The sequence below is a fragment of the Anthonomus grandis genome, chromosome 2 (genome assembly GCF_022605725.1).
Source record: "Anthonomus grandis grandis chromosome 2, icAntGran1.3, whole genome shotgun sequence".
In the NCBI taxonomy this organism is placed as follows: Eukaryota; Metazoa; Arthropoda; class Insecta; order Coleoptera; family Curculionidae; genus Anthonomus; species Anthonomus grandis.
In genome coordinates this window covers 47,409,922-47,432,213 of record NC_065547.1, presented here as the reverse complement: position 1 = coordinate 47,432,213, position 22,292 = coordinate 47,409,922, and the positions used below count along the sequence as shown (strand labels likewise).

General features: G+C 31.2%; 1 protein-coding gene across 1 annotated transcript in view; it reads left to right on the top strand.

Moving 5' to 3' along the window:
- The window catches only part of LOC126733652 (uncharacterized), a 148,565-nt gene that overhangs the window by 60,435 nt on the left and 65,838 nt on the right, over nucleotides 1–22,292 (top strand). The window contains exons 2-5 of the mRNA XM_050437044.1: nucleotides 4,884–5,309; nucleotides 5,372–5,571; nucleotides 13,047–13,238; nucleotides 13,909–14,228. Of these exons, the coding sequence (XP_050293001.1) occupies nucleotides 5,145–5,309; nucleotides 5,372–5,571; nucleotides 13,047–13,238; nucleotides 13,909–14,228 (877 nt within the window). The 5' untranslated portion in view covers nucleotides 4,884–5,144. The remainder of the gene's footprint in view (nucleotides 1–4,883; nucleotides 5,310–5,371; nucleotides 5,572–13,046; nucleotides 13,239–13,908; nucleotides 14,229–22,292) is intronic.

The following is a 22,292-nucleotide window of genomic DNA, read 5'->3' as shown; positions in this document are numbered from 1 at the left end:
CAATTAACTAACTCAATGAGGAGGATGCAGATAGAAGAATTAAATTTTGTGAACAATTTATGGAATTAATGCAGAATAGTAATCTTATTACAGAAAACATTCGCTTTTCCAATGAGTCGACATTTATGCTGAACGGAGAAGTAAATCGTCAAAATTGCCGTTATTGAGCACAAGAAAATTCATGTTAAATGAGGCAAGGCCACACTCAACACCCAGAAAAAGTAAATGTTTGTGGAAGAATTCTAGGTCAGCAACTTATAGGCCCAATTTTCTTCAAATACAAGTTAAATGGAGCAATGTACTTACAGTTTTTACAAGAAGAACTAATTCCAAATCTAGCTGTTCTATTCCCTGATCCAATAGAAGCTGATATGCCGAATAAAAACATCTGGTTTCAGCAAGATGATGCACCTCTTCATTTTTCCAGACCTGTTCGAAATTATCTGGATACTATTTTTCCAGGCAGATAGATTGGCAGGAGAGGACCTTTTGAATGGCCACCAAGATCGCCCGATTTGACTCCGTTGGATTTTTTCTTATGGGGATATTTGAAATCCAAAGTTTATGCGACCGAGCCGGCAAATATTGAGTTAAGAGTTGAAAACTAGAACAAGGCAAGAGTATCGGAACATTTCTCCAGAATGCCTAAGAAACGTTCAAAATGAATTTGTAGTACGTTAGAAGAATCCTCTTTAAGTTTATGAAATACGTTTTCTTTAACGCCCTGTATCTTAAAAACAATCGAATAACGGTATGGCATATGATACATCAAAATGTTTGGAATTTTATGGAGAATCCAAAAATATAATAACATATAGGGTGTTTTATTTACAATAAGAAAGTTAGTATTAGCCCCGCCTACATGGCACACCCTGTATAAAAACTTTTTATTGTAAAAAATGTGCAACTTACAATCTCAATTGACGTGTCTGAGCGTTTTTCCGAAGACGCCTCCATTTATTTATTATCGAATTTATTCCAAGTTACACACTCGCACTGTATTTTTTAAACTGTAGAATATACGTATATCATATACGTTCCTGTTTACAAAAGAAAGAAAATTTTGGTATATAACAAAATTGACACGGGATTTATATATATAGTTTTTAAACTTGATTACTACACCTCAAATATTTGATGAAATTCTTCTGAAAAATCATTGTTTTTCGTCCATATTATCCAATCTAATAACGCTGTTTTTAGACTAAATATTTACATATAAAATTATATTAAATTTAAATAAACAGTGTTATTAAATTAAATAATCAATATATATTTTTTGCAAAGATATTGTTTTTCATTAAAACAACCCTTACCCCCCCACCCACCCCAAATATTTTCCCAGTAAGAAATTCTTTTGAAAAATCAGCATTGTTCGTCCATAATATCAAATCTAATATTACTATTTTTGTATTAAATATTTATTAAAATACATATATATATGATAATATTAAATTTAAATAAAAAAACTGTGTTATTAGATTGGATATTAACGAGGAAACCAGCTGTTATTCATACGTATTATTTTGGAAAATAATGATTTTTGAAAATAATTTCTTACTGGTAACATGTGTGGGGTGGGTGGGGGGTTAAGGGTAGGCTTAATAAAAATTTTTTTTTTCAGAAAATAATTGCCTGAGAAAAAAAATCTTTTTAAGAAAATTATTGATGCTAAAAAGGATTATATATATATATAATTTTTAAACTCACGACATCACATATATGCCACTATGTAGCATACGATATACTTTTCTTATAGGTATATATCTTATAGTGTAATAATAGAATAACATACACAAAGAAATCATTCAAGAAATCATCAAAAATAGGAAATGCATTAACGTGTATGAACTATAACTATATCAAATAATTCAAGAATACAAATTTCTTTAAAATTAAACAAGGATTTAAACAATAACATGTATTCTAGAAAAATGCAGTGGTGTACTTCCTTTATATTAAATAATATTTACAATAAACCCCTTACGGACGTCAATGGTAAAATTTTTTTTATACGTCGAAAAATTCTCCCTGATCCATAAATGATATTTGCAAGATAAACAAAAATATCTACCTTGATCGTAAAGTTATTTAAAAAAAAATCTCATGTCATACTTAAACGTTTAATTTTTATAAAATAATAATTGATAATTATTAACATGTAATAGACCTTCTTGCTAAACATGAAACTAAAAAAAATATATTAAATTTCTCAACGTATATCACGCGGATATTTTATCGGATATTTATAGTTCAAGTTCAGCCAAAAACGTAAATCTGATAAAAATCGTCTGTTGCTTGGGTACCACTATTCTTTTAATGAAAAGGATTTTCTTTATGATCTTCCTCTTCTTTCGAAAAGTTCGTTCTTTGAGTGATCTGAACCAGTCATCACAATTATTATTCATAGATCTTCAAAAAATAAAATTCAAAGGATTCAGATCAGGAAAACGAGATGGCCATTAGTGCATCTTTTTCTCGACCAATCTGAACGTAATGACTGAAATATTAAGAGTAAAAGTTAACTTTGATACTCACGACATTTGACATATGCTTTGACGCTTTATACCTAGAATTAGTTTTGTAATCCATTAACAATATAATTTGTATGTTAAAATATGACACTTTCCTTCCATTAAAGTGGTTCTTTTTCTTTTTGGTTTCATTCAAAACTCCTCTCTCATATTGGTGGATCCGTTATTTAAGTAAATCAAACAGATATATAAAATTGTTCATAAATCCCCCAAAAATTGAAATCAAATGGATTGAAGTTAGGAAAATGAGACGGCCAGTGAATTGATGCATCTTTTTTACAAGCATTCTACTGGTAATGACATAAATGACGAGTCTGATTTTTGTACAAACAGATCTATGAAGACACATCAGCACATCTAAAATTGAGTAATTGTAATAAATTTTTCATTAATGTTAATGATTTTAGAATTTTACGAGAAATTGATAAGCCTATGATAAAGTTTGTAAACTCCTTGCATGATCTGAAGAGGGCCAGTTATTCCAACATAACCATAAAAGTAGATCTATGGATAAGTCTTTAATAAATTTAAAGAAAAAGGAAAAGTCTCTATGTTTTATTCAAAGTAACTAAATACTGTTGAGGAGGCTTAGGTGAAAATATTATTACACAAAAGTAATTTAAGAGTTTCTTAATAACGTATATTCTAAGACTACAGAGTGCAAAAAATTGCAGATAAAATTGATATAACAACTCTATGACCAATGATAGTGATGAAATTTCATAGGTTCTAAGGCCTTTAGATTTTAGAGATCCACTTATAATTTTTTGCTTAATTATTCTAAAATAACTGTGGAACAAGACAGTAAGGATGCTTGTACAAAATACTCAATGAGTTAAATTAATAGTCAGAATACTACTGAAGTGGCTTAAGACTTTCTTGATGCTCATCTGTATATCTTGATGTTCTATATTCTAATGAGCAGCTTGGTATCATAGAGAAATTAGATATATCCATAAAATTGGTAACTGGATACTTATTGATGAAGTTTAGTAAATTCTAGTCAATATTCCAAGCATGGAACTGTTTGATTTAAGATAACTCAGCCATAAGTTCCGAATTTTGCTACAGATGTCGTTACTTGAATGACTTCGGAAGTTTTAACTGCCAAATCTCAATCGTCCATCACCTATTTGTCAAAAGTCATACACACCATGCGTCAACATTGTCAAATCTATCATTTATTAAACGTTAAATGTCAAACCTTCATTTCTGATAACTGTCAATGGCAATTGTCAAATCTGTCAAGTTTAAACTATTTACTCGTATTCGCTGCAGATGGCGTTAGTACTAATATTATTTAGGATTCTTAAGACCTTTCTTGTGTCAAACCTGTCAAACGTCATATGATAGCCGTTCAAAAATTCGGGTCTGAAAGTCTGAAAAAAAGGTCTGAAAAGTCCTTGGACTTGTTTGTGCTTCGTGTATCATGTACATTCACTCTTTTTATATTAGATTTAAAAAATTGGACAAAATCAAACTATAATACGGTCATATTTAACTGATCAAACCGAGGTTTGCCATTTTATATGAATCTATTTTATACTTTAAACATTTATATTTTTGAGAAATTATTTCTATTATTACGAGGCTTGTTTCCTAATTATTTTGAAGGTGAGGCTAAAAAATTGTCTCACTCTAGTCTAGTGCTAGTATCGAGTTTCTGAATTTTTAGAAATTATTATAGCACACTTCACCAAGGTTCTATAACTACCAGTGCAATATACTAGGTTATCTCACTCTTCCTGATTCCATTGCCATCACTAGAATTTGGTGAGGATGCAGATACAACGGTCAAAGGTCTGCTGGATTTCGTACTTTCTACGAATATAAATAATAAAAAAGACTTTTTCTGGTTTATATCCATTTGAGTAGTATGGTTCTGAGAAATGCAGGGGGAAACATTCATTACTTCTCTGAAACTTTTACATCTAACCATCCCAACTATATTTTTGACACAAACTTTTCAAATGTAAACAGAACACTATCAATCAATCTATTTTGATTAATCTGGTTGCCTAAAAGGCATATGATGCATGGTAGGCAACTTGTCAAACAAACATTCTGATACCATGAATTTGGAAGCCTATAGTACCCACTACTATTAACACTTTATCATAGACAGTATTTGCAACATCTTCTATGTACACTTTTCGATGATCAGCATGCATTGATATCACCAATTACTGTTTATATCCTTATAGGTACCTCACCAAGTAGCTACAGTTCCACTAATTAAAAATAACCTAAAAATCTTTAATAATAAATAAGTCTATATTAGTGTAATACCATAACAAAATAAATTATTAAAAAACCAAATTACTAACATGCCATCATTTTTATTTTCAGACACGCCACAACAAAATACTAGAATTACCGGAAGAATCAGTCTACAAAATATGTGTTAAGACGTACACCATAAAACCAACTGGTTATAATTAAGAAAAAAAGTGTGCCAAATTTAACCTGTATTTAACACGAGCATTATAAGCATTTTAATAACCAGGTTACCATTGTAATTTCTTTGGCCTAATAAACATGAAAATAGTGGCAGTTTTCATAACCACTTAGGCAATAAAAATGTAAATCGTCTTAAATTCAATAACAAAAATGGCACTAAGACTAAGAAAGGACATCAAAAAGTCCTCGTATTATGTGTGGTTCTTGGGCGCGAAAGAATCCAAGGGCCTAAGAGGTTCCGAGTACATCATTCCGGTAATCCGTCATTTAGAAGAAAGGGAAAAGGACGTGGAACCTTTCAAAGTCACCCTACAAGTGAGTATATCATTTTTATTAAGTATACAAACACTTATGTATGTATTGTATTTTTTTTACAGGTATCGCATAAAGGCCTTAAGATTGTCCAGAACATCGTCTCACAGGGCCCCAAGAGTTCTAAGCCAAAAAATGAAACTATCAAGCATTTTATCCCTCACAACACCATAACGTACGTGTATCAACATGAGGACATTATTTCTTGCATTTTGCTGCTGTTTAATCCTGTTACAAAGTGTCCCTTACATGTACATGCCTATCGGTAAGTCTGAACCTAACTCGTAATTAATTAAAGAAATGTTTGGCTACTTATTTGCCTGTAAGCATTTAAATGAGTGTAACAGTCAAGTAGATAAGAAACTTGGTTATTTCGGTGTTTGTAAACTGGGAAAAGGATACATAAATGAGAATTCAACTTTTTCTCTTATTTCTATATCATGGTTTTATTTTATTAATAGTGTCTGGATCATCCGGAAATAGGGTTTTTCGGGTTTAATTTGTTTAAATATAGAAGAAAAATATCACTTTATACAGATTCTTCTTTTATTACAACTATTGTTTAATTCATCATAACGGATATGAGAGAGGTCTAATAGACTTAGTATTAAGCTTAGTCTGAAGACTCTAAAAAATTAAACTATTAAACAATTTGTTTTTCACAACACTACAACCTACTATTATAAACGTGAAGATGAACATCCTGCATTTTTCTGCTAACTAATTTTCTTAAAAAGTGCCTATTGCAATATCCATACTTCGCATTAAATTTATGTAATATTTACTTAGTTGTTTGCCTGTATTAGTCAGAGTGACTCAAACAGCCAAGTAAGGAAGAAACTTAATGCCCACATAAAAGATATTCACTTCAAACTTTAGATATTCACTCAAATGAAAACGTACAAGACATAAAACTATTGGGCGTTTTATCCTTTTATTGTCAGTTATTCAAACATTATTTATTACCGATCCAAAGTATCAAAATGGTCATATTTTTAGAATAGCTATTACTTCTGTTAAAATGTGTAAAAAATAGTTATAGGGTATTATATTCTCTTGTTATCCATATATGTTATATCCTTTTCCCTATTCTTAGTTTGTCAAATAATTAGGTCACCTAGATATACCTGTTTCCTATGTTTTGGGATATTTGAGGCATTTTATTCTTGAATCTACAGTTTTGGGACTTTAAGGAGTTATTAGTTAATTGTGGTTATTAATGTAAGAATATTATTTCTTGCATTTTGCTGCTGTTCAACCCCTGCTACAAAATGACTATTGTATGTTCACGCCTATCCGGAAGGCTCAAATTAACTCGTATTTAATTAAATAAATGTTTGCCTGTGAGTGAGTGATTTAAACCGTTAAATAGATAAGAAACTTGATGCCTTCTTGAGTCTTTATTATCTAGGTGCTCGCTCAAGTAAAAACGTGCCTCAAGAATGTTCGAAAGTAAAATTAAATTAGCGTAACTATTGAATACGTCGAATAGATCGAGTTGGTTTGCAGGTATCAGGTTCCCTATTATAGGGTTAATAGCCTTAGTGTTACTTAATGGTTTCTAGATTGGAAGTAATTGTGAACCTTTTAGGGGGTCTGATGTTTGTCGTGCCCTAAAGTAACAATGAATTTCAATTTTTAATCGTATGTAGGCTTGAATGGCATTATAATCGATCATTTAATAGAGCCAAAAGCTACAGTTTCATATGCTAAAATAAAGCTTAGGCATTCATTAGATTGAACTGATTGATTTGATTATCATTTATATGACCATAAAATTACGTTACAAATACTACAATTAACGACAAAGGCATTAACAAAGTTCTTTTTTATTGTTTTGTAGTTAAAAAGCATGGAATAACGTAATCGGATGCTAACTGTTTTAAGGTAATAACGGCTTATTTGCGTACATTTTCTTTATTTTGTGGATTCACGGTGGTTAAACAGTGGCTGAAACAGTTGAGTTTTTAATGGAATAGATATAGAGGAATGCGTGACTCGGGACTTTTTCTTTATTTGTTTAATTTGACACGACTGATTGGTAATAGGTGGGTTAGAATGTTAAAAGAATTAGGGGCTGATATTTGGACTCTTAGAGCAAATTTTTACTTTTAGCTTATACAAGATGGTCCAGTTTAAACGTTATTAATTTTAACACGTGATAGAAAATTTGACAATGAAATTTGATTGATTAGTGAATTTAAAATTCAAATAGACTTTCATTATAAAATTTTTCTCAGAAATGTTTAATAGCAAAGATACAGGGTGTTCAATTTATTAATAATTAATTGTTTATTTGTCATAACTTTTAAACTACTGGCTCAATTTTAATTAAATTTTGCATGCAGGTTATTGTAATGAATTATCAATTACCGATAAAGCCAATTTTTTTTTCATTTTTTCAGCTAAAATTGGTAAAAAATATGAAAGAAAGCCATTGTCATTTATTATGAACTATGACATTACAGATCATTATCTTAAATCTTCCTCTGAATGAGAAAATGAATGTTGAAAATGATAAGATGTAAACGAGAATGTACATAGATTATAATAAATTAAAAAATTAATTAAAGATGGAAAACTGGCAGTTAACAATATATCTCGCAGATAATGTAGAAACGGCAATAAATAATTTCATACATATTTTAAAGACTAAAATTACCAAGCATACCAAAATAATTAAAATTAGTAATAGAAAGAATGGGAAAAATAAATGGATAACAAAGGGTGTATTAAAAAAAATACAAGATAAAAATAAATTATATCAACAAAGTAAACTTGTACCTCTATTGGGTTTTGAGTTATAGGCAAGTCGTTAAAATTTCTAAGAGAAAAATTAAATTAAAAAAAAAAAAAATTTTTATCAACTTCTTTTCCATTTTTCAAAAAACGCTAAAATAAGTGTCTAATCAATTTAAAAGGGCAGTAACTGTGCAAATTTTCAGCAGTGTAGCTCTATTTGTTTTTGAGTTATAGGTAAGTCGTTAAAATTTCTAAGAGAAAAATTCAATTTTTTAAATAAATTTTTTTTTATCAACTTCTTGTACATTTTTCAAAAAAACGCTGAAAAAGGTGTTTAATCAATTTAAGAGGGCAGTAACTGTGCAAATTTTCAGCAATGTAGCTCTATTTGTTTTTTGATTTATAGGTAAGTCATTACAATTTCTAAGAGAAAATTTTAATTTTTTAAATAATTTTTTTTTATCAACTTCTTGTACATTTTTCAAAAAACGCTGAAATAGGTCTCTAATCAATTTAAAAGGGCAGTAATTGTGCAAATTTTCAGCAGTGTAGCTTTTTTGGTTTTTGAGTTATATATAAGTCGTTAAAATTTCTAAGAGAAAATTTCAATTTTTTAAATAAATTTTTTTTATCAACTTCTTGTACATTTTATCAAAAAACACTGAAATAGGTATCTAATCAATTTAAAAGGGCAGTAACTATGCAAATTTTCAACAATGTAGCTTTATTGGTTTTTGAGTTATAGGTAAGTCGTTAAAATATCTAAGAGAAAATTTCAATTTTTTAAATAAATTTTTTTTTATCAACTTCTTGTACATTTTTCAAAAAACGCTTAAATAGGTGTCTAATCAATTTAAGAGGGCAGTAATTGCAAATTTTCAACAATGTAGCTTTTTTGGTTTTTGAGTTATAGGTAAGTCGTTAAAATTTCTAAGAGAAAATTTCAATTTTTTAAATAAATTTTTTTTTATCAACTTCTTGTACATTTTTCAAAAAACGCTGAAACAGGTGTCTAATCAATTTAAAAGGGCAGTAACTATGCAAATTTTCAACAATGTAGCTTTATTGGTTTTTGAGTTATAGGTAAGTCGTTAAAATATCTAAGAGAAAATTTCAATTTTTTAAATAAATTTTTTTTTATCAATTTCTTGTACATTTTTCTAAAAACGCTTAAATAGGTGTCTAATCAATTTAAGAGGGCAGTAACTGTGCAAATTTTCAACAATGTAGCTTTTTTGGTTTTTGAGTTATAGGTAAGTCGTTAAAATTTCTAAGAGAAAATTTCAATTTTTTAAATAAATTTTTTTTTATCAACTTCTTGTACATTTTTCAAAAAACGCTGAAATAGGTGTCTAATCAACTTAAGAGGGCAGTTACTGTGCAAATTTTCAACAATGTAGCTTTTTTGGTTTTTGAGTTATAGGTAAGTCATTACAATTTCTAAGAGAAAATTTCAATTTTTTAAATACATTTTTTTTTTATCAACTTCTTGTACATTTTTCAAAAAACCCTGAAATAGGTGTCTAATCAATTTAAAAGGGCAGTAACTGTGCAAATTTTCAACAATGTAGCTTTATTGGTTTTTGAGTTATATATAAGTCGTTAAAATTTCTAAGAGAAAATTTCAATTTTTTAAATACATTTTTTTTTATCAACTTCTTGTACATTTTTCAAAAAACGCTGAAAAAGGTGTCTAACCAATTTAAGAGGGCACTAACTGTGCAAATTTTCAGTAGTGTAGCTTTATTTGTTTTTGAGTTATAGGTAAGTCGTTAAAACTTCTAAGAGAAAATTTAAATTTTTTAAATAAATGTTTTTTTATCAACTTCTTGTTCATTTTTCAAAAAACCCTGAAATAGGTGTCTAATCAATTTAAAAAGGCAGTAACTGTGCAAATTTTCAGCAATGTAGCTCTATTTGTTTTTGATTTATAGGTAAGTCATTACAATTTCTAAGAGAAAATTTCAGTTTTTTAAATAAATTTTTTTTTATCAACTTCTTGTACATTTTTCAAAAAACGCTGAAATGGGTGTCTAATCAATTTAAAAGGGCAGTAACTGTGCAAATTTTCAGCAGTGTAGCTTTATTGGTTTTTGAGTTATGGGCAAGCCGTTAAAATTTCTAAGAAAAAAATCAATTTTTTAAGAAATTTTTATTTATTAACAATTCTTTTGAGTCTGGTATATTTCCCCAATCTTTAAATACTGGCGTAATTATACCACTGCATAAAAAATACCTCGGAAGAAGACGTTAATAACTATAGACCCATCTCGTTACTTTCGAATATCGCTGAAATATATGATAAAAATCTTAAAGAGACGGTTAATATCTTAGCAAAATACTCTGTTCTTTCAGACAAACAGTTCGGATTTCGAGAAAAAGTATCCACGGAAAAAGCTATTCTCCAATTAACAAATTACCTACCTATATGACAACTTGGATAAATCAAAGCTATCACTGCGCATAATTGCTGATCTCTCAAAGGCACTCGATACTGTTGACCATGATGTTTTGTTGGCATGGCTTATAAACTAATTAAAAGCTGCTTAAGCAATAGAAAGCAACTTGTCAAAATAAATTCAAAAAAATAACTTGCGGAGTACCTTAAGGCACTGTATTTGGACCTTTATTGTTTATTCTATATGTCAACGACTTACTTAAAGTGAGTACTTTGGGACAAATAATGAGCTTCGCAGATGATACTGCTATTTTTTACTCTTGTGATTCATGGCAATCTGTAAAAGTTAAAGCTGAGAAAGATTTTACAAACATTGTGAATTGGTTTGAAATAAACAAACCTATTTAAATATATTTAAAACAAAATACTGAATATTTACATCTTATGCAAGCAATTTCCCAAAAATGGGACCACTTAAGGTAGACAAAGACATTTTAGTGCCAGATGCAGAAGTAATGAAATATTTGGGCGTAACAATAAACAAACATTTAAAATGGGATATACACGCATCTGAAGTGACAAATAATTTAAGTCTATTATCTAAATTTAAACGACTTTTTGTATTTAGAATATTTGAAAACATTATATTTTGCTTTAGTACACTATGGACTTAGCGGATGGGGTGGAATAAGAAACTGTCATATGCGTTCTCTTGAAGTTGTCCAAAAATTGATAATAAAACTTATTTATGATAAAAATAAACTGTTTCCTTCCAATCAGCTTTTTATTAGCAAAAAGCTGATTATTGGCATATTTGATTTGCGGCAATTGCTAATGAACCTACATAAAGGAGACATCTCTGTTAAAAATGCAGTTCATTCCTATTCAACTCGAGCTCAGAATCAGAATGCCTTAGTACTCCGAAGTAGAAAAACTATTGATCAGTAAGCATTACATTTCACAAATCTTCAACTTTGTTCCCCAAAATATTAGAGATAAATTAAATAATGAAAATTTTAAAATGTATGTTAGAAATTGGATACATCAGATGGGCAGAGAAAGATTTAATAATTTAATAAATAACACATAGGATAACTAAACTAAAAAATTGCAGATCTCAAAATAAAAAACACTGAATAAGACATATACAGATATGACCCATATCCTAAAAAAAAAGACATTTAATACTGAATTCGTCAAAATCTAAATTACCTGTAGCTACGACCTAAGTCCGGGAACAAATTTTTATTATTATTTTTTATTTTTATCTACAATTTATTATTGTTATTATTATTTATAGGTGCAATAAGTTATCACGTACAAGTAGTATACTACTACTTCTGTGATTGTTTATTTACTGGTAAATTGAAATTAGTCATTTTGTAATATTTTTTTTATTATTGTAAATAAACTAATTTATTACTATTATTATTATTATTATTAATATTCTAGAACCATAAACATTCATTGCATGACTCTCCTTTTCATTTAATTTAATTTTTCAAAATGGCGGCGGTACGTCATTTTGCAAAATGAACAAGGGACCAAAAAGTAGTATTTAGGTTGCTAATAATATATGAAAAGTTTCAAAAGATAAGAGGGGGAGGAGAATAACTAAGAGTCGCACTGTATAAGTAAAACTAATAAACAAACATGAAAAAATTGAAAAAAAAAACGAAGTTTAGAATCATATAGACATTTTTCAATATTGGCTTAGGTTTTAGATAATATTAATTAATAATTTTTAAAAAGTAGTAAATTACAAGTCTTAATTATTAGGGTTTTTTAAATAAAATCATAGCATATTTTGACGAGTGAAAGTAGGTAAAAAAATGAAATTGGATTCTGATTTTTTCAGTCTTTTCTTGTATATATCCCCATTTTATTTTTCGATTACTGTCTCAGTTTTCTAAAAATTGTATTTTTCTTATGTAATTTATCTGATTGTATACGAAAAACCATAATTTTAAACTAAGCTGAAAACTAGTTTTTTAAGCTCTGTTCTATGTTACTAACCTGTAATTATATTCAGAAAACTAAAAATATGCTTCATTGATATAATATAAAAAGAATACGCTTATTTCGTTTAAGTTATGCACAATTGAAAAACTTGCTTGTTAAAATACTCTTAAAGAATATATCATATTCATTTAAGTTATGCATATGTTATGTTAATAAAATATTTTCAATGATTCACTAAATATTTACAAACAAAACTTTATATGTCTAATTACTACGAGCAATTAGAATTGGGCTAAAAAAGTGATTTTACATTATTCTAATTAAGTTGAAAAAGAAACAAAGTGTATGTTACATCTATTTAGGCAATGCATCTTTTTCATTTCTAAAAGTCAAGTTTTCCACTGACGAGACCTAAACTAGTAGTCCTCACGAACCAAAGTCTATAATGTTTTTCGTTGTTAAATTATTACTGAAAAAAAAACAATCCATTATGATAATGACCGACATAACTGACTTACATATACCTTAATTAAACTTAATAAATTACTTGCCACTACGTTATTATTTATTAGTCAAAGTTCGAGGTCTCCAACCATAAAATAATTAATTATTCTTATGGGTTTTTTTTTAAATTTTAGATGTGACTCGTTGGAGACAGCCTCTCACTTAAAACAGCAACTTCAGATCCTAATAGATCGGCCAGAAAATCAGAAGAAAATGGCCGAAATTGAAAACAGGCTAAAACCCATAGAGAAATCGAAAAAATTGGATGGTAGTATAGGCAGTGATACCGGAGCGTCTACAAGGGAATCGGAAAGTAGCGAAGAAAGGTAAAAATAATTTTTAAATAAAATGCGATATTATGAGTTAGTTTTGTTGGTTTTGATGTAAAGTATATTAAAATATATTTTATTTGTATCGTCAATTTGTCATTTTGGATGATAAGGTTGCATTACAGCTAATACATTTACATTACATTGCATTACATTATTCTCAGTTTTTACTAATAAATCAGTTGAAAATAAAAAAGTTTGATACGTCATAGGTTTTATAAAAATGTAGTTCAACAAAATAAGGTAATAGAAATCCAGGGTCGTATTTGAAAAAAAAAAGTTGATGATGGTATCTCAAAAACGAAACGTCATATTTTAATTCTGAAAACGCCATCTTGTAGAAAAGAAAAAGTGCCCTTAACAAAGTGTTATTTATTTTATTATACAATTTTAAATAACGTCATAAAAAAATAAAAAATTATCCAATGATCAACTCAAGCAAAAAAAAAATAATTGGGAAAAGAGGCAGACTCACAATACTTGATAATTTTATACGCCTCTCGCTCTGAATTATGAATTATTACAAACAATTTTACCAAAATTATGAGGTTCCAATAAAATTAGATAAACAACTTAAAAATGTACTACTAGAAAATATTTTTTTACTAATTACATCACTGCTGCAAAAACACTATCTGAAGTTACTCATCCCTATTTTCTTTTCTAGATTCGCCTTAGAAAACTCGAGAATATCAAGCTTGTATGATTCGGTGGCAGCAGAACTAAGAGCGAAATTAGGCAAAAAAAATTCGCCTATTCTATTACCGCCTAGAGACTATGACACCGTTCATAGGCAAAAAGGCAATTTGACCGGCATAGAGCTACGTAGATGCCTCAACGCAAACATCGTGGGCCAAAATGTGAAAAATAAAAGACTAGAGTCCTCAGGCGGAAGTTCTGGTATCGGTTCGGATCATCCGCCTAGCCCCGATAGTCCGGAAACTCCGGAATCGCGGTTTCATACGTTGGAAACTCACAGTACTAGCGGTAAGTGTTCAAATTTCATCACCCGCGGGTACTATACATAATTTAACTATCGGATAATGCCATGAGAACGTGCCCGAGGGCAACTAATTATCGAATGAAAAAGCTTTCATTAACATTTTTTTTTATTATGATGTGTTCTCTTTAGGTTATGAGTGGTGTCTTTGGGTGCCTTAGGCAGTGAAATTTTATTTTTTTTTAAGCAAAATTGTCGCGACAGATTTAGGTTTTTGTGTACTAAGAAAAAAACTAATTATTAAGTAGAACTCAAGAACTGGCTGTGAGCAATTAACGGCACTAATTAATGAAACCTAATTATTATTGATTCCAAATAGAGTCAGGATTGCTTTGCAAACGAAAAAGCGAGTAAAGAAGTACGACATGTTGCAGATGTTGTGCAAATATTTACTTGGTTTAACTAGATACCAGTGCTAAATAAGTTACTTTAGATTTTTCCGTAGTTCTTTGACTGTTAATATGTGTAATATAAGTTTTGGAATGAACAAAAGAATGTTTCCTTTTTTTCAATAAAAAATTTAATATGTTAAAAATATAAAAACTGTTTTAAAAAAATATGAATACAAAATTGGTTGCGACTTAGGCGGTACAGTCAAATCTGATTATTTAAAAGTTCACACACAAGCACAAACACGTTTTTCTTATAGTTCTTCGTCAGCTAAAATTTGGGAACGGTCGAATGGATGAACCAGTGACGTAACGTAACATATATACGTGTTCCTAAGTTTTAGATGTGTGTAAAGAAGTTTTTTTTAGAATAGTTTTAAATAAGTTAATAAGGATTTTGAGTTTCTGTCTCCTGACGTATATGTAGTATCAAATGACCAAATAAATCACTAATCAGTAATCAGTAGGAGAATACATAAGCGCAAACTGCTATAAAACCATTCACATTTCTATAACGAGGTCTATACATTGCACCAATTGCCCGATGTCACTGATTTAAATTTGTGTTTTTTCCGTAGATATATTTTTTGGACTGGATCTAACAGAAACTATTAATTTAGTTTTTTATTTCTTAAATTTCTCACTATTTATCAGGCAATTTATCTCCTCATAGCAAACAAAAAGATTAGAATCATGTTTTTTATTAAATCTTCTAACCTACTTGCCTATTGACATCATCCCAACGAATTCAACACTCGAGTAGATAAGAAATATATCATTACAAAAATATTTTAACACTAATTTTAACTCGAGTTAATGTCTGTAATAAACCTGTTCACGCTCCTTACTTTCCTCATTACACACATATACTACACCCTAGAGCGTCGGCATCACTACCGCACTTTCTCCCTGTGGGTCAGCAAAAGTGATTACACCTGAAATATAGACCCAGAAAATCCTTTGACGTAAAAAAAAAAAATTATTATTAACTGAAAATAGCAATCAGGTCTTTCACTTGGTCGGCAATTTGCATCGGAAATCGGCGAGTCATTTTGTGACTGGGCGCGGTCTTATGAGAAAGCTACGGGGTACACGTTTGAACTATAATTTCTTAAGGTGTAAATTATTAATATGCTTCTTTTGTGATGATTTATTGGTATGAAGAGGAGCCGTTAAGTTGTTATAAAATTATTTGGTTTATTGCCTTGTATCGATGTGTGATGATGCTACGTAGGCAGAAAATCATACAAAATGGTTACAAAACATCGTGGATTTCAATTGTAATTCGGAGAGCGGCCATAGTTAATTGATCAATGGGTGGTTAGAAGACAAGACAATAGCTGTGTAGACGGTAATTTGTTCCCAAGGCAAGTGAAACTGCTAATTTAGGTAATGTATGCGTCAGACAGGCATGGTTGAAATTTAGGAAAAGAACCGAAGTTAAAAAGCTTTTATATGAGTATGATAATAATAAAACAGAAGTATAGTGTAATGGGATGTTTGGTTCCGGGAGTTCTTAGGACAAAAAGTCGTGAAATTTCACTTTTTCAGTATAGTCACAGGATGGTATCTTATACCTTTGATTAATAAACATAGATAAAATAAATTGCCAGGCAAGAAACAGGACCTTACCTTATCTTTCAATAATAAAAGCATTGACCCAGATTAAAGCCTTTTAACAGAATCCCGCTTTTGACTTTTTTTAGGCCGAGATTTATTAAATCAAACGACTTATATACATGGTGTCCCCTTTCAAATTATCAAAAATGCTAGAGTATATACAGAAGCTATAAAGAACTGGTTTGAGATAGAACACCGATAATCGAGAGAACGCCGTGTCCAAAATACATGGTGTTGAAATTTTCCAAAAAACTCGATTTTTTTTTATTTGTATTCAAAACGCTTATAGCGATTTGAATAAAACTTTTAAGTTTTCAATGATAGGTGGTGAAGCAACTTTTTGAGGAATTGCAGGGGATTTGAACTGTCCAGAGACGGAGTTGCAGCACTTGTATGTTGATTTTTTTATTAAAAAAAATACGCCACTGTTTTAAAAAAATATATTTTTTTTCGAAATATTTTGTTCATTTTTAATAAAACAAATCCCTTGCATTTTTGCGCTCCAACGAACCGTTTTTGTGCAAAAAAATAAAATTGATACAAGGTTCCTTCAAAACTTTTTTGTCACAAGGAAAATGTTAATATCATTAAAATAAAAAATAAATAATTTAACTAATCAATAAAGAATTTGAATAAAAAAGAAAAAATTAAACAATTCAAATCAAATGCTCAGTGTCCTCCATGCATTTCCACACATTTTCTGCACCTGTTGCCCCAAAATGTACGCGAGCAAACACTTCTGAATCGTTTCTCAGAAAGTACTTAGTCACCACAACTAGGACAAGCTAGGTCTCCTCTGTTTGTTACAGGTGTTACGTAAATCAGCTGTTCTATAGCGCCCTAGACAAGAAAGTCTAGAGGTGTCAGATCAGGAGAGCTTGCTGGCCAAGGGACTGGACCACCACCTCTACCAATCCACCTGTTGTTGTAGTTTTGATCTAAGAAAACCCTTACAGTACGAGTGAAATGCGCTGAACAGCCTTCGTGCTGGAACCAGAGTTCTCTTTGATGTCTTATATTCTGTCTGACCAAGTAAACAAAGGCAACTCCTCAAAAAGTTGCCTTAACACCTATCATTTAAAAACTAAAAAATTCATTTAAAGCGTTTTTAATACCGTAGGAAAAAACCAAATATTCTGAAAAATTTTAACGCTCTGTATTTTGGAAACGAGGTACTTCCGACCATCGATGTCCTCAATCTCAAACAACTTTTTTATGGTGACTATGGTGACTATTGAAGTGACTATTGACCCTGTATAGGCCTAAACTAAGCGTACAATAGTACAGGTATACAAAATTACGGTTTTTTTGTATCTGAGATATTAATTGCTTTGGTTTTTCAATTCCCAACCGTTCCAGATTTTGCTCCATCTGTCTTTCTATAAGTTCGTTACAAGTGTAATCTGTATTAAAAATGACAAAATGTATTAAATACGACATGAATTAAAAAACTTATAGAATTAAACGGAAAAAAATAAAAATTGAGGTTGTCAACATGTTTGCAAATCTGTTTCGTAAACCCGGTTTCGAAGAACAAGATGCCCCCTCCAAGTGACATAGGTGATTCTTCACTATACAGGGTGACCACGGTAACTTTGGCAAAAATTGTAGGGTAGGTAGGAGCTCCATAGGCAAGTATTTTGAGCATAGGAATCCATGTCCGGAAAAGCCCCCATTCGGAGATGGAGCTGTTTTAAAATTGGACTCTTCGCGGCAGGTGGGTAGGCAACCCAACGTACACGAAAAGTTTTTTTTACTTTTTCTGAATACCATTTATTTTTTTTTGTCAATGACAACGATAAATTTTTGACGGAAACTTCAACCTGACTGACAGGAAAAAAAATCTGTTTCTTGCACGTTTGTATGAGAAAAAGTAGACGATAAACCGGCTAACTTTCCGCGAGCTTGCTGATGTGCATCTAGTTTACGGAGCTACAGGCAGCAATGCATTGGCGGCTCAGCGCTTGTACGCTCAGCGATTTCCACTTTTTTTTTATTGCCAAAGTATAAATTTATTGTAAGTCGTTTATACAGGACTGTTAACTAGGTACAGCAGGAGCGAGGACGACTGCGTCTAGCACGTGATGGACTTGAAGATGCTGTAATGGCACGTATTGCCGACAATCCCCAAAAGAGCATTCGTCAGGTCGCTTCCGAAGTGGGTTGCAGCCACGGGACGGTATGGAATATCTTTTACGACAACAATTTACACCCATTTAAATTGAAGCAAGTTTAACATCTCTTTCCTGACGATCCCCCTCGGCACCTTCACTACTGTCAGTGGTTAAACCAACGCATTGGGGAAAATCCTGTTTTCCTGCGGTATGTTTGTTCCACCGACGAAAAGGGCTTTTCTAGAGAAGGTATGTTCAACGCCCACAACAACCACTTCTGGTCGGAAGAGAACCCGCATGCCATGCATGTCCGAGGATATCAAAAGAAGTTTTTTGTTAAAGTTTGGGCTGGCATTGTCGGCGACCACTTGCTTGGTCCATAGAACGTATGGCCCACTTGAATGCAGAAAATTATTTGATATTTCTCCAAGGCCAGTTACAGGAATATTTTGAAGATTTGCCCCTACAGATTATTTAATAACATGTGGTGGCAGCACGATTGTCCTGCGCACTGGCCAAGGCCTGGCCGGCATTTTTCTAAACGCCACACGTATTCGGGGATCGCGAAACGCCGAGCGTCAGGTTCAAAATGCCACTTCTGATCGCAAAACGCGGGTGCTAAACAGCACACGTTATCGCAAATATTTATGCGGAATTATAAATTACTATATACACTCTGGCAAACGAGTTTGCAACAGCGAAAGAAATGTGTACCAAAGTTTTAAATGGCCAGATTTAGGTGTAGAAAAGCAATATTGCTCGGCATAAGATTTAATTTAATTTATAAACCGATTTATAAATTAAATTTATCCTTTGCTGAGAAATATTGCTTTTGTCTACTTAAATCTGGCCATTTTAAATTTTGGTACAAATTCATTTCGCTGTTGCAGACTCGTTTGCCAGACTATACATTCAGACACAGAGGTAATTTCACGTACTTCATTCCGCGAGTATAATTTTTAAGGAGAGTGAAATTAATTCAAAACATGCCAGTATTAAATATTTATTAAATACATATATATTTAGGTATTCATTTATTTAAAACATGTAAATATTACTTTGCAATCTTTCGAGCTCCCAAAGCTCGATTTTATTCGACACAAGTACGTAGACTATGAGGAGCTAGATTTTCGTTTTTTTTTAAATTAGCAGGTTTTCTCCTAGACTGAAACCGCCTTCTGCCGGTGAACTTAGTTTTTCTTCTGGCAACAGTAGTTGGCTGTACAGAAATTTTCACACCTTTTTTTTTGTATGGACCATTTGTCTTTTTAAAGAATAACATGGTTTGAAAGCTGTGTACAGTCCACTCAAAAGAGAACCTTCCTCCACCTTGAAAATTTTCAGGATCATCTTTAAGGTTATTTATTACTTAATTGTCTAGATCAGTAATACATTTTTTCCACTCAATCAGCAATTCTGTATTTGCGTTGTCAATATTATTATCATTTAATTTTACTGTACCGCTATGTTCAAAATCCGTACCACTTGTCTGATCATCATCCACATTATCCACATTCCTACATTATCCACAACATGATTTAACTGGTTATTAATTTCGTTTTTATTTGACCGATTTGTTTATTAGTTTGATTTTTTTCTGATTGAAATCCAGTCGTTGTATTTTCAAGGAGTAATGGTTGAAGGAAATGTGAAGGTGGCTCACTATCTGCAGCAATTTCATATAAAATATTTTTTTTCTGTTCTGACAAAACATTGCAAGCACTATTAATGTTAATGTATTTCTTTATGGCTCCAGCCTGATGCTTGCACATTTTTCCCGTTTGGTCTTGGGGACAAGAACACATGCATATTTCCATATCAATAAAATACACTTCTTTTTTGTCTGAACTTAAAATAGTGTGTTGCAAGTGACCTGTTTCATTGATGTTATTTAGATCAACGTCCTTTTCATCGAGAGCATTTCGTTTAATGTTTATTTTGTTTAGGACTAACTCCAAAAGTCTTTGTTTGTAATACATGGAGAAACTCACAACAATAAAATCGACGAGCTGTACCAGATTATAGGCTTTGGTTCTTTCCAAGGGAATATCTTTAAAGCCGGAATATGACTTCAATCATATTATTGGTGTTTGAACCCCTAGTTAAAAATTGCTTCCTATAGTATATACAACACATGTGCTTGCGTTTTATAAGAAGTTACTAATGGTAATAAAAGTGTTGCTCTGCTAAACCGCTCAATTAAGGCCCCTACAGTAGTTAAAATATAACATAAAACACAATATAACAATATAATACAATATAACATAATTATAACAAAAAGAGATATAACTATAACTTTAATTAAATAGGTATCACTGAATACTTACCTCAACTTCTTCCTTTGTTTTTAAATTTATTCTGAAGGTTTCTTCTGAAATTTTATTGTAATTGTAACTATCCAGTAATCCAGTAAAATTCTCCATTGCGTATTAATATGACAATTTTTAAATTATCTTTTATTTGTTTACTTTAAATATAACCTCTTAACCTCTACCACATGCAATTATGAAGCTTCAACTAATCGTTTAACGTTTTTGTTAACCGCGTGGTGTCATAGATATGCTTTTATTGTAGCGCGCCAATTTGCCATAACGTGTACTGCTTAGCATGCTGGTTTGCCATCGCAAGTGGCGTTTAGACAGACCGCTCGAGTATCAGCCGATTTGCGATTATGTGGGGGCGTTTAGAAAAATGCATCCGGGACTATCTAGATGAAATTTTCCCCAATCGTTGGATAGGACGTGGGGGTCCCATAGCATGGCCACCGAGGTCTCCTGATCTTACGCCACCAGATTCCTTTCTGTGGGGCACCATGGAACAAATGGTGTATCAAACACCACTGGATTCGGAGGAGGACTTAATTGCGCGAATCGTAATGGCCGCAGAGTTCATTCGAGAGCAGCAGGGTGTTTTCGCTCGAATGCGAACTTCATGGCACCAACGGATCGATAAATGCATCCAGGAGAACGGGTAGCACTTCGAGTATCTGTTGTAGTGCCTACATTACTGGACTACAGAAAACCCACATGTTGTAGTACGCGCGAACAGACAGGGACGGCTGGGCTTCAATATTTGGGTTGGAATTTTTCGAGGTAGATTTTTGGGTCCTAATTTTTTTAATGAAATTTTGACTGCCCAAGATTATGTAACATATATTGCACCATTTTTGGAAAATTTACCATTAGCGAGAGTTCGAAACACGTATTGTTAGAAAGACGGTTGTCCTTCGCACAACGCACGAATTACGACTAATTTTTTAAATCAGGAATTTAGGGATCATTGGATTGGTACTAGGGGATCTATATTGTGGCCTAGATTTTTAGGCGTTAGATTTTTTTTATGGGGGAGATTGAAGGATTTAGTTTTTAAAGGAAGAACTGTCGAAAGATGGGAAGAGTTGCAAGTAGCGACTAGGCAAGGTTTTTTTCGTGCTATTAGAGCGCTATTATACTCTTAAGCTTATAAACGCTTGTAAATCAGTTAGAAAAAGGTGTTTATTATGTATTTGAGAGGGAGGTGTTCAGTTTGAACAGCTACTTTGAAAAAAATGGTTCTAGTTTTTAATATTAGTTTATAATTATTATTAAACTCTGTAAATATGCCTAGAAATTATTGTTTATTGCTTTATTTTTTTTTTTATAATATGTCGAAAAATATTAGGTTTATAATCTAAGTGAGGTAAATTTTTCCATAGCTTAGTTCTATAAAAATTAAAAAACTTGAAAAATGGAAAAATAACAATGTAATATCGGAAATATCGGAAACAGCTAAAATGAGATATATGGTGTTATATATTTTTGAAAAGAGGATTTCAAGGGCTTTAAGAATTAATAAATAAAATATAATAAGTAATCTATAAGAAAAAAAAATTTTGGAATATCAACTTTATGAAATACCCTGTATAAAAATATATAACATAAAAATATTT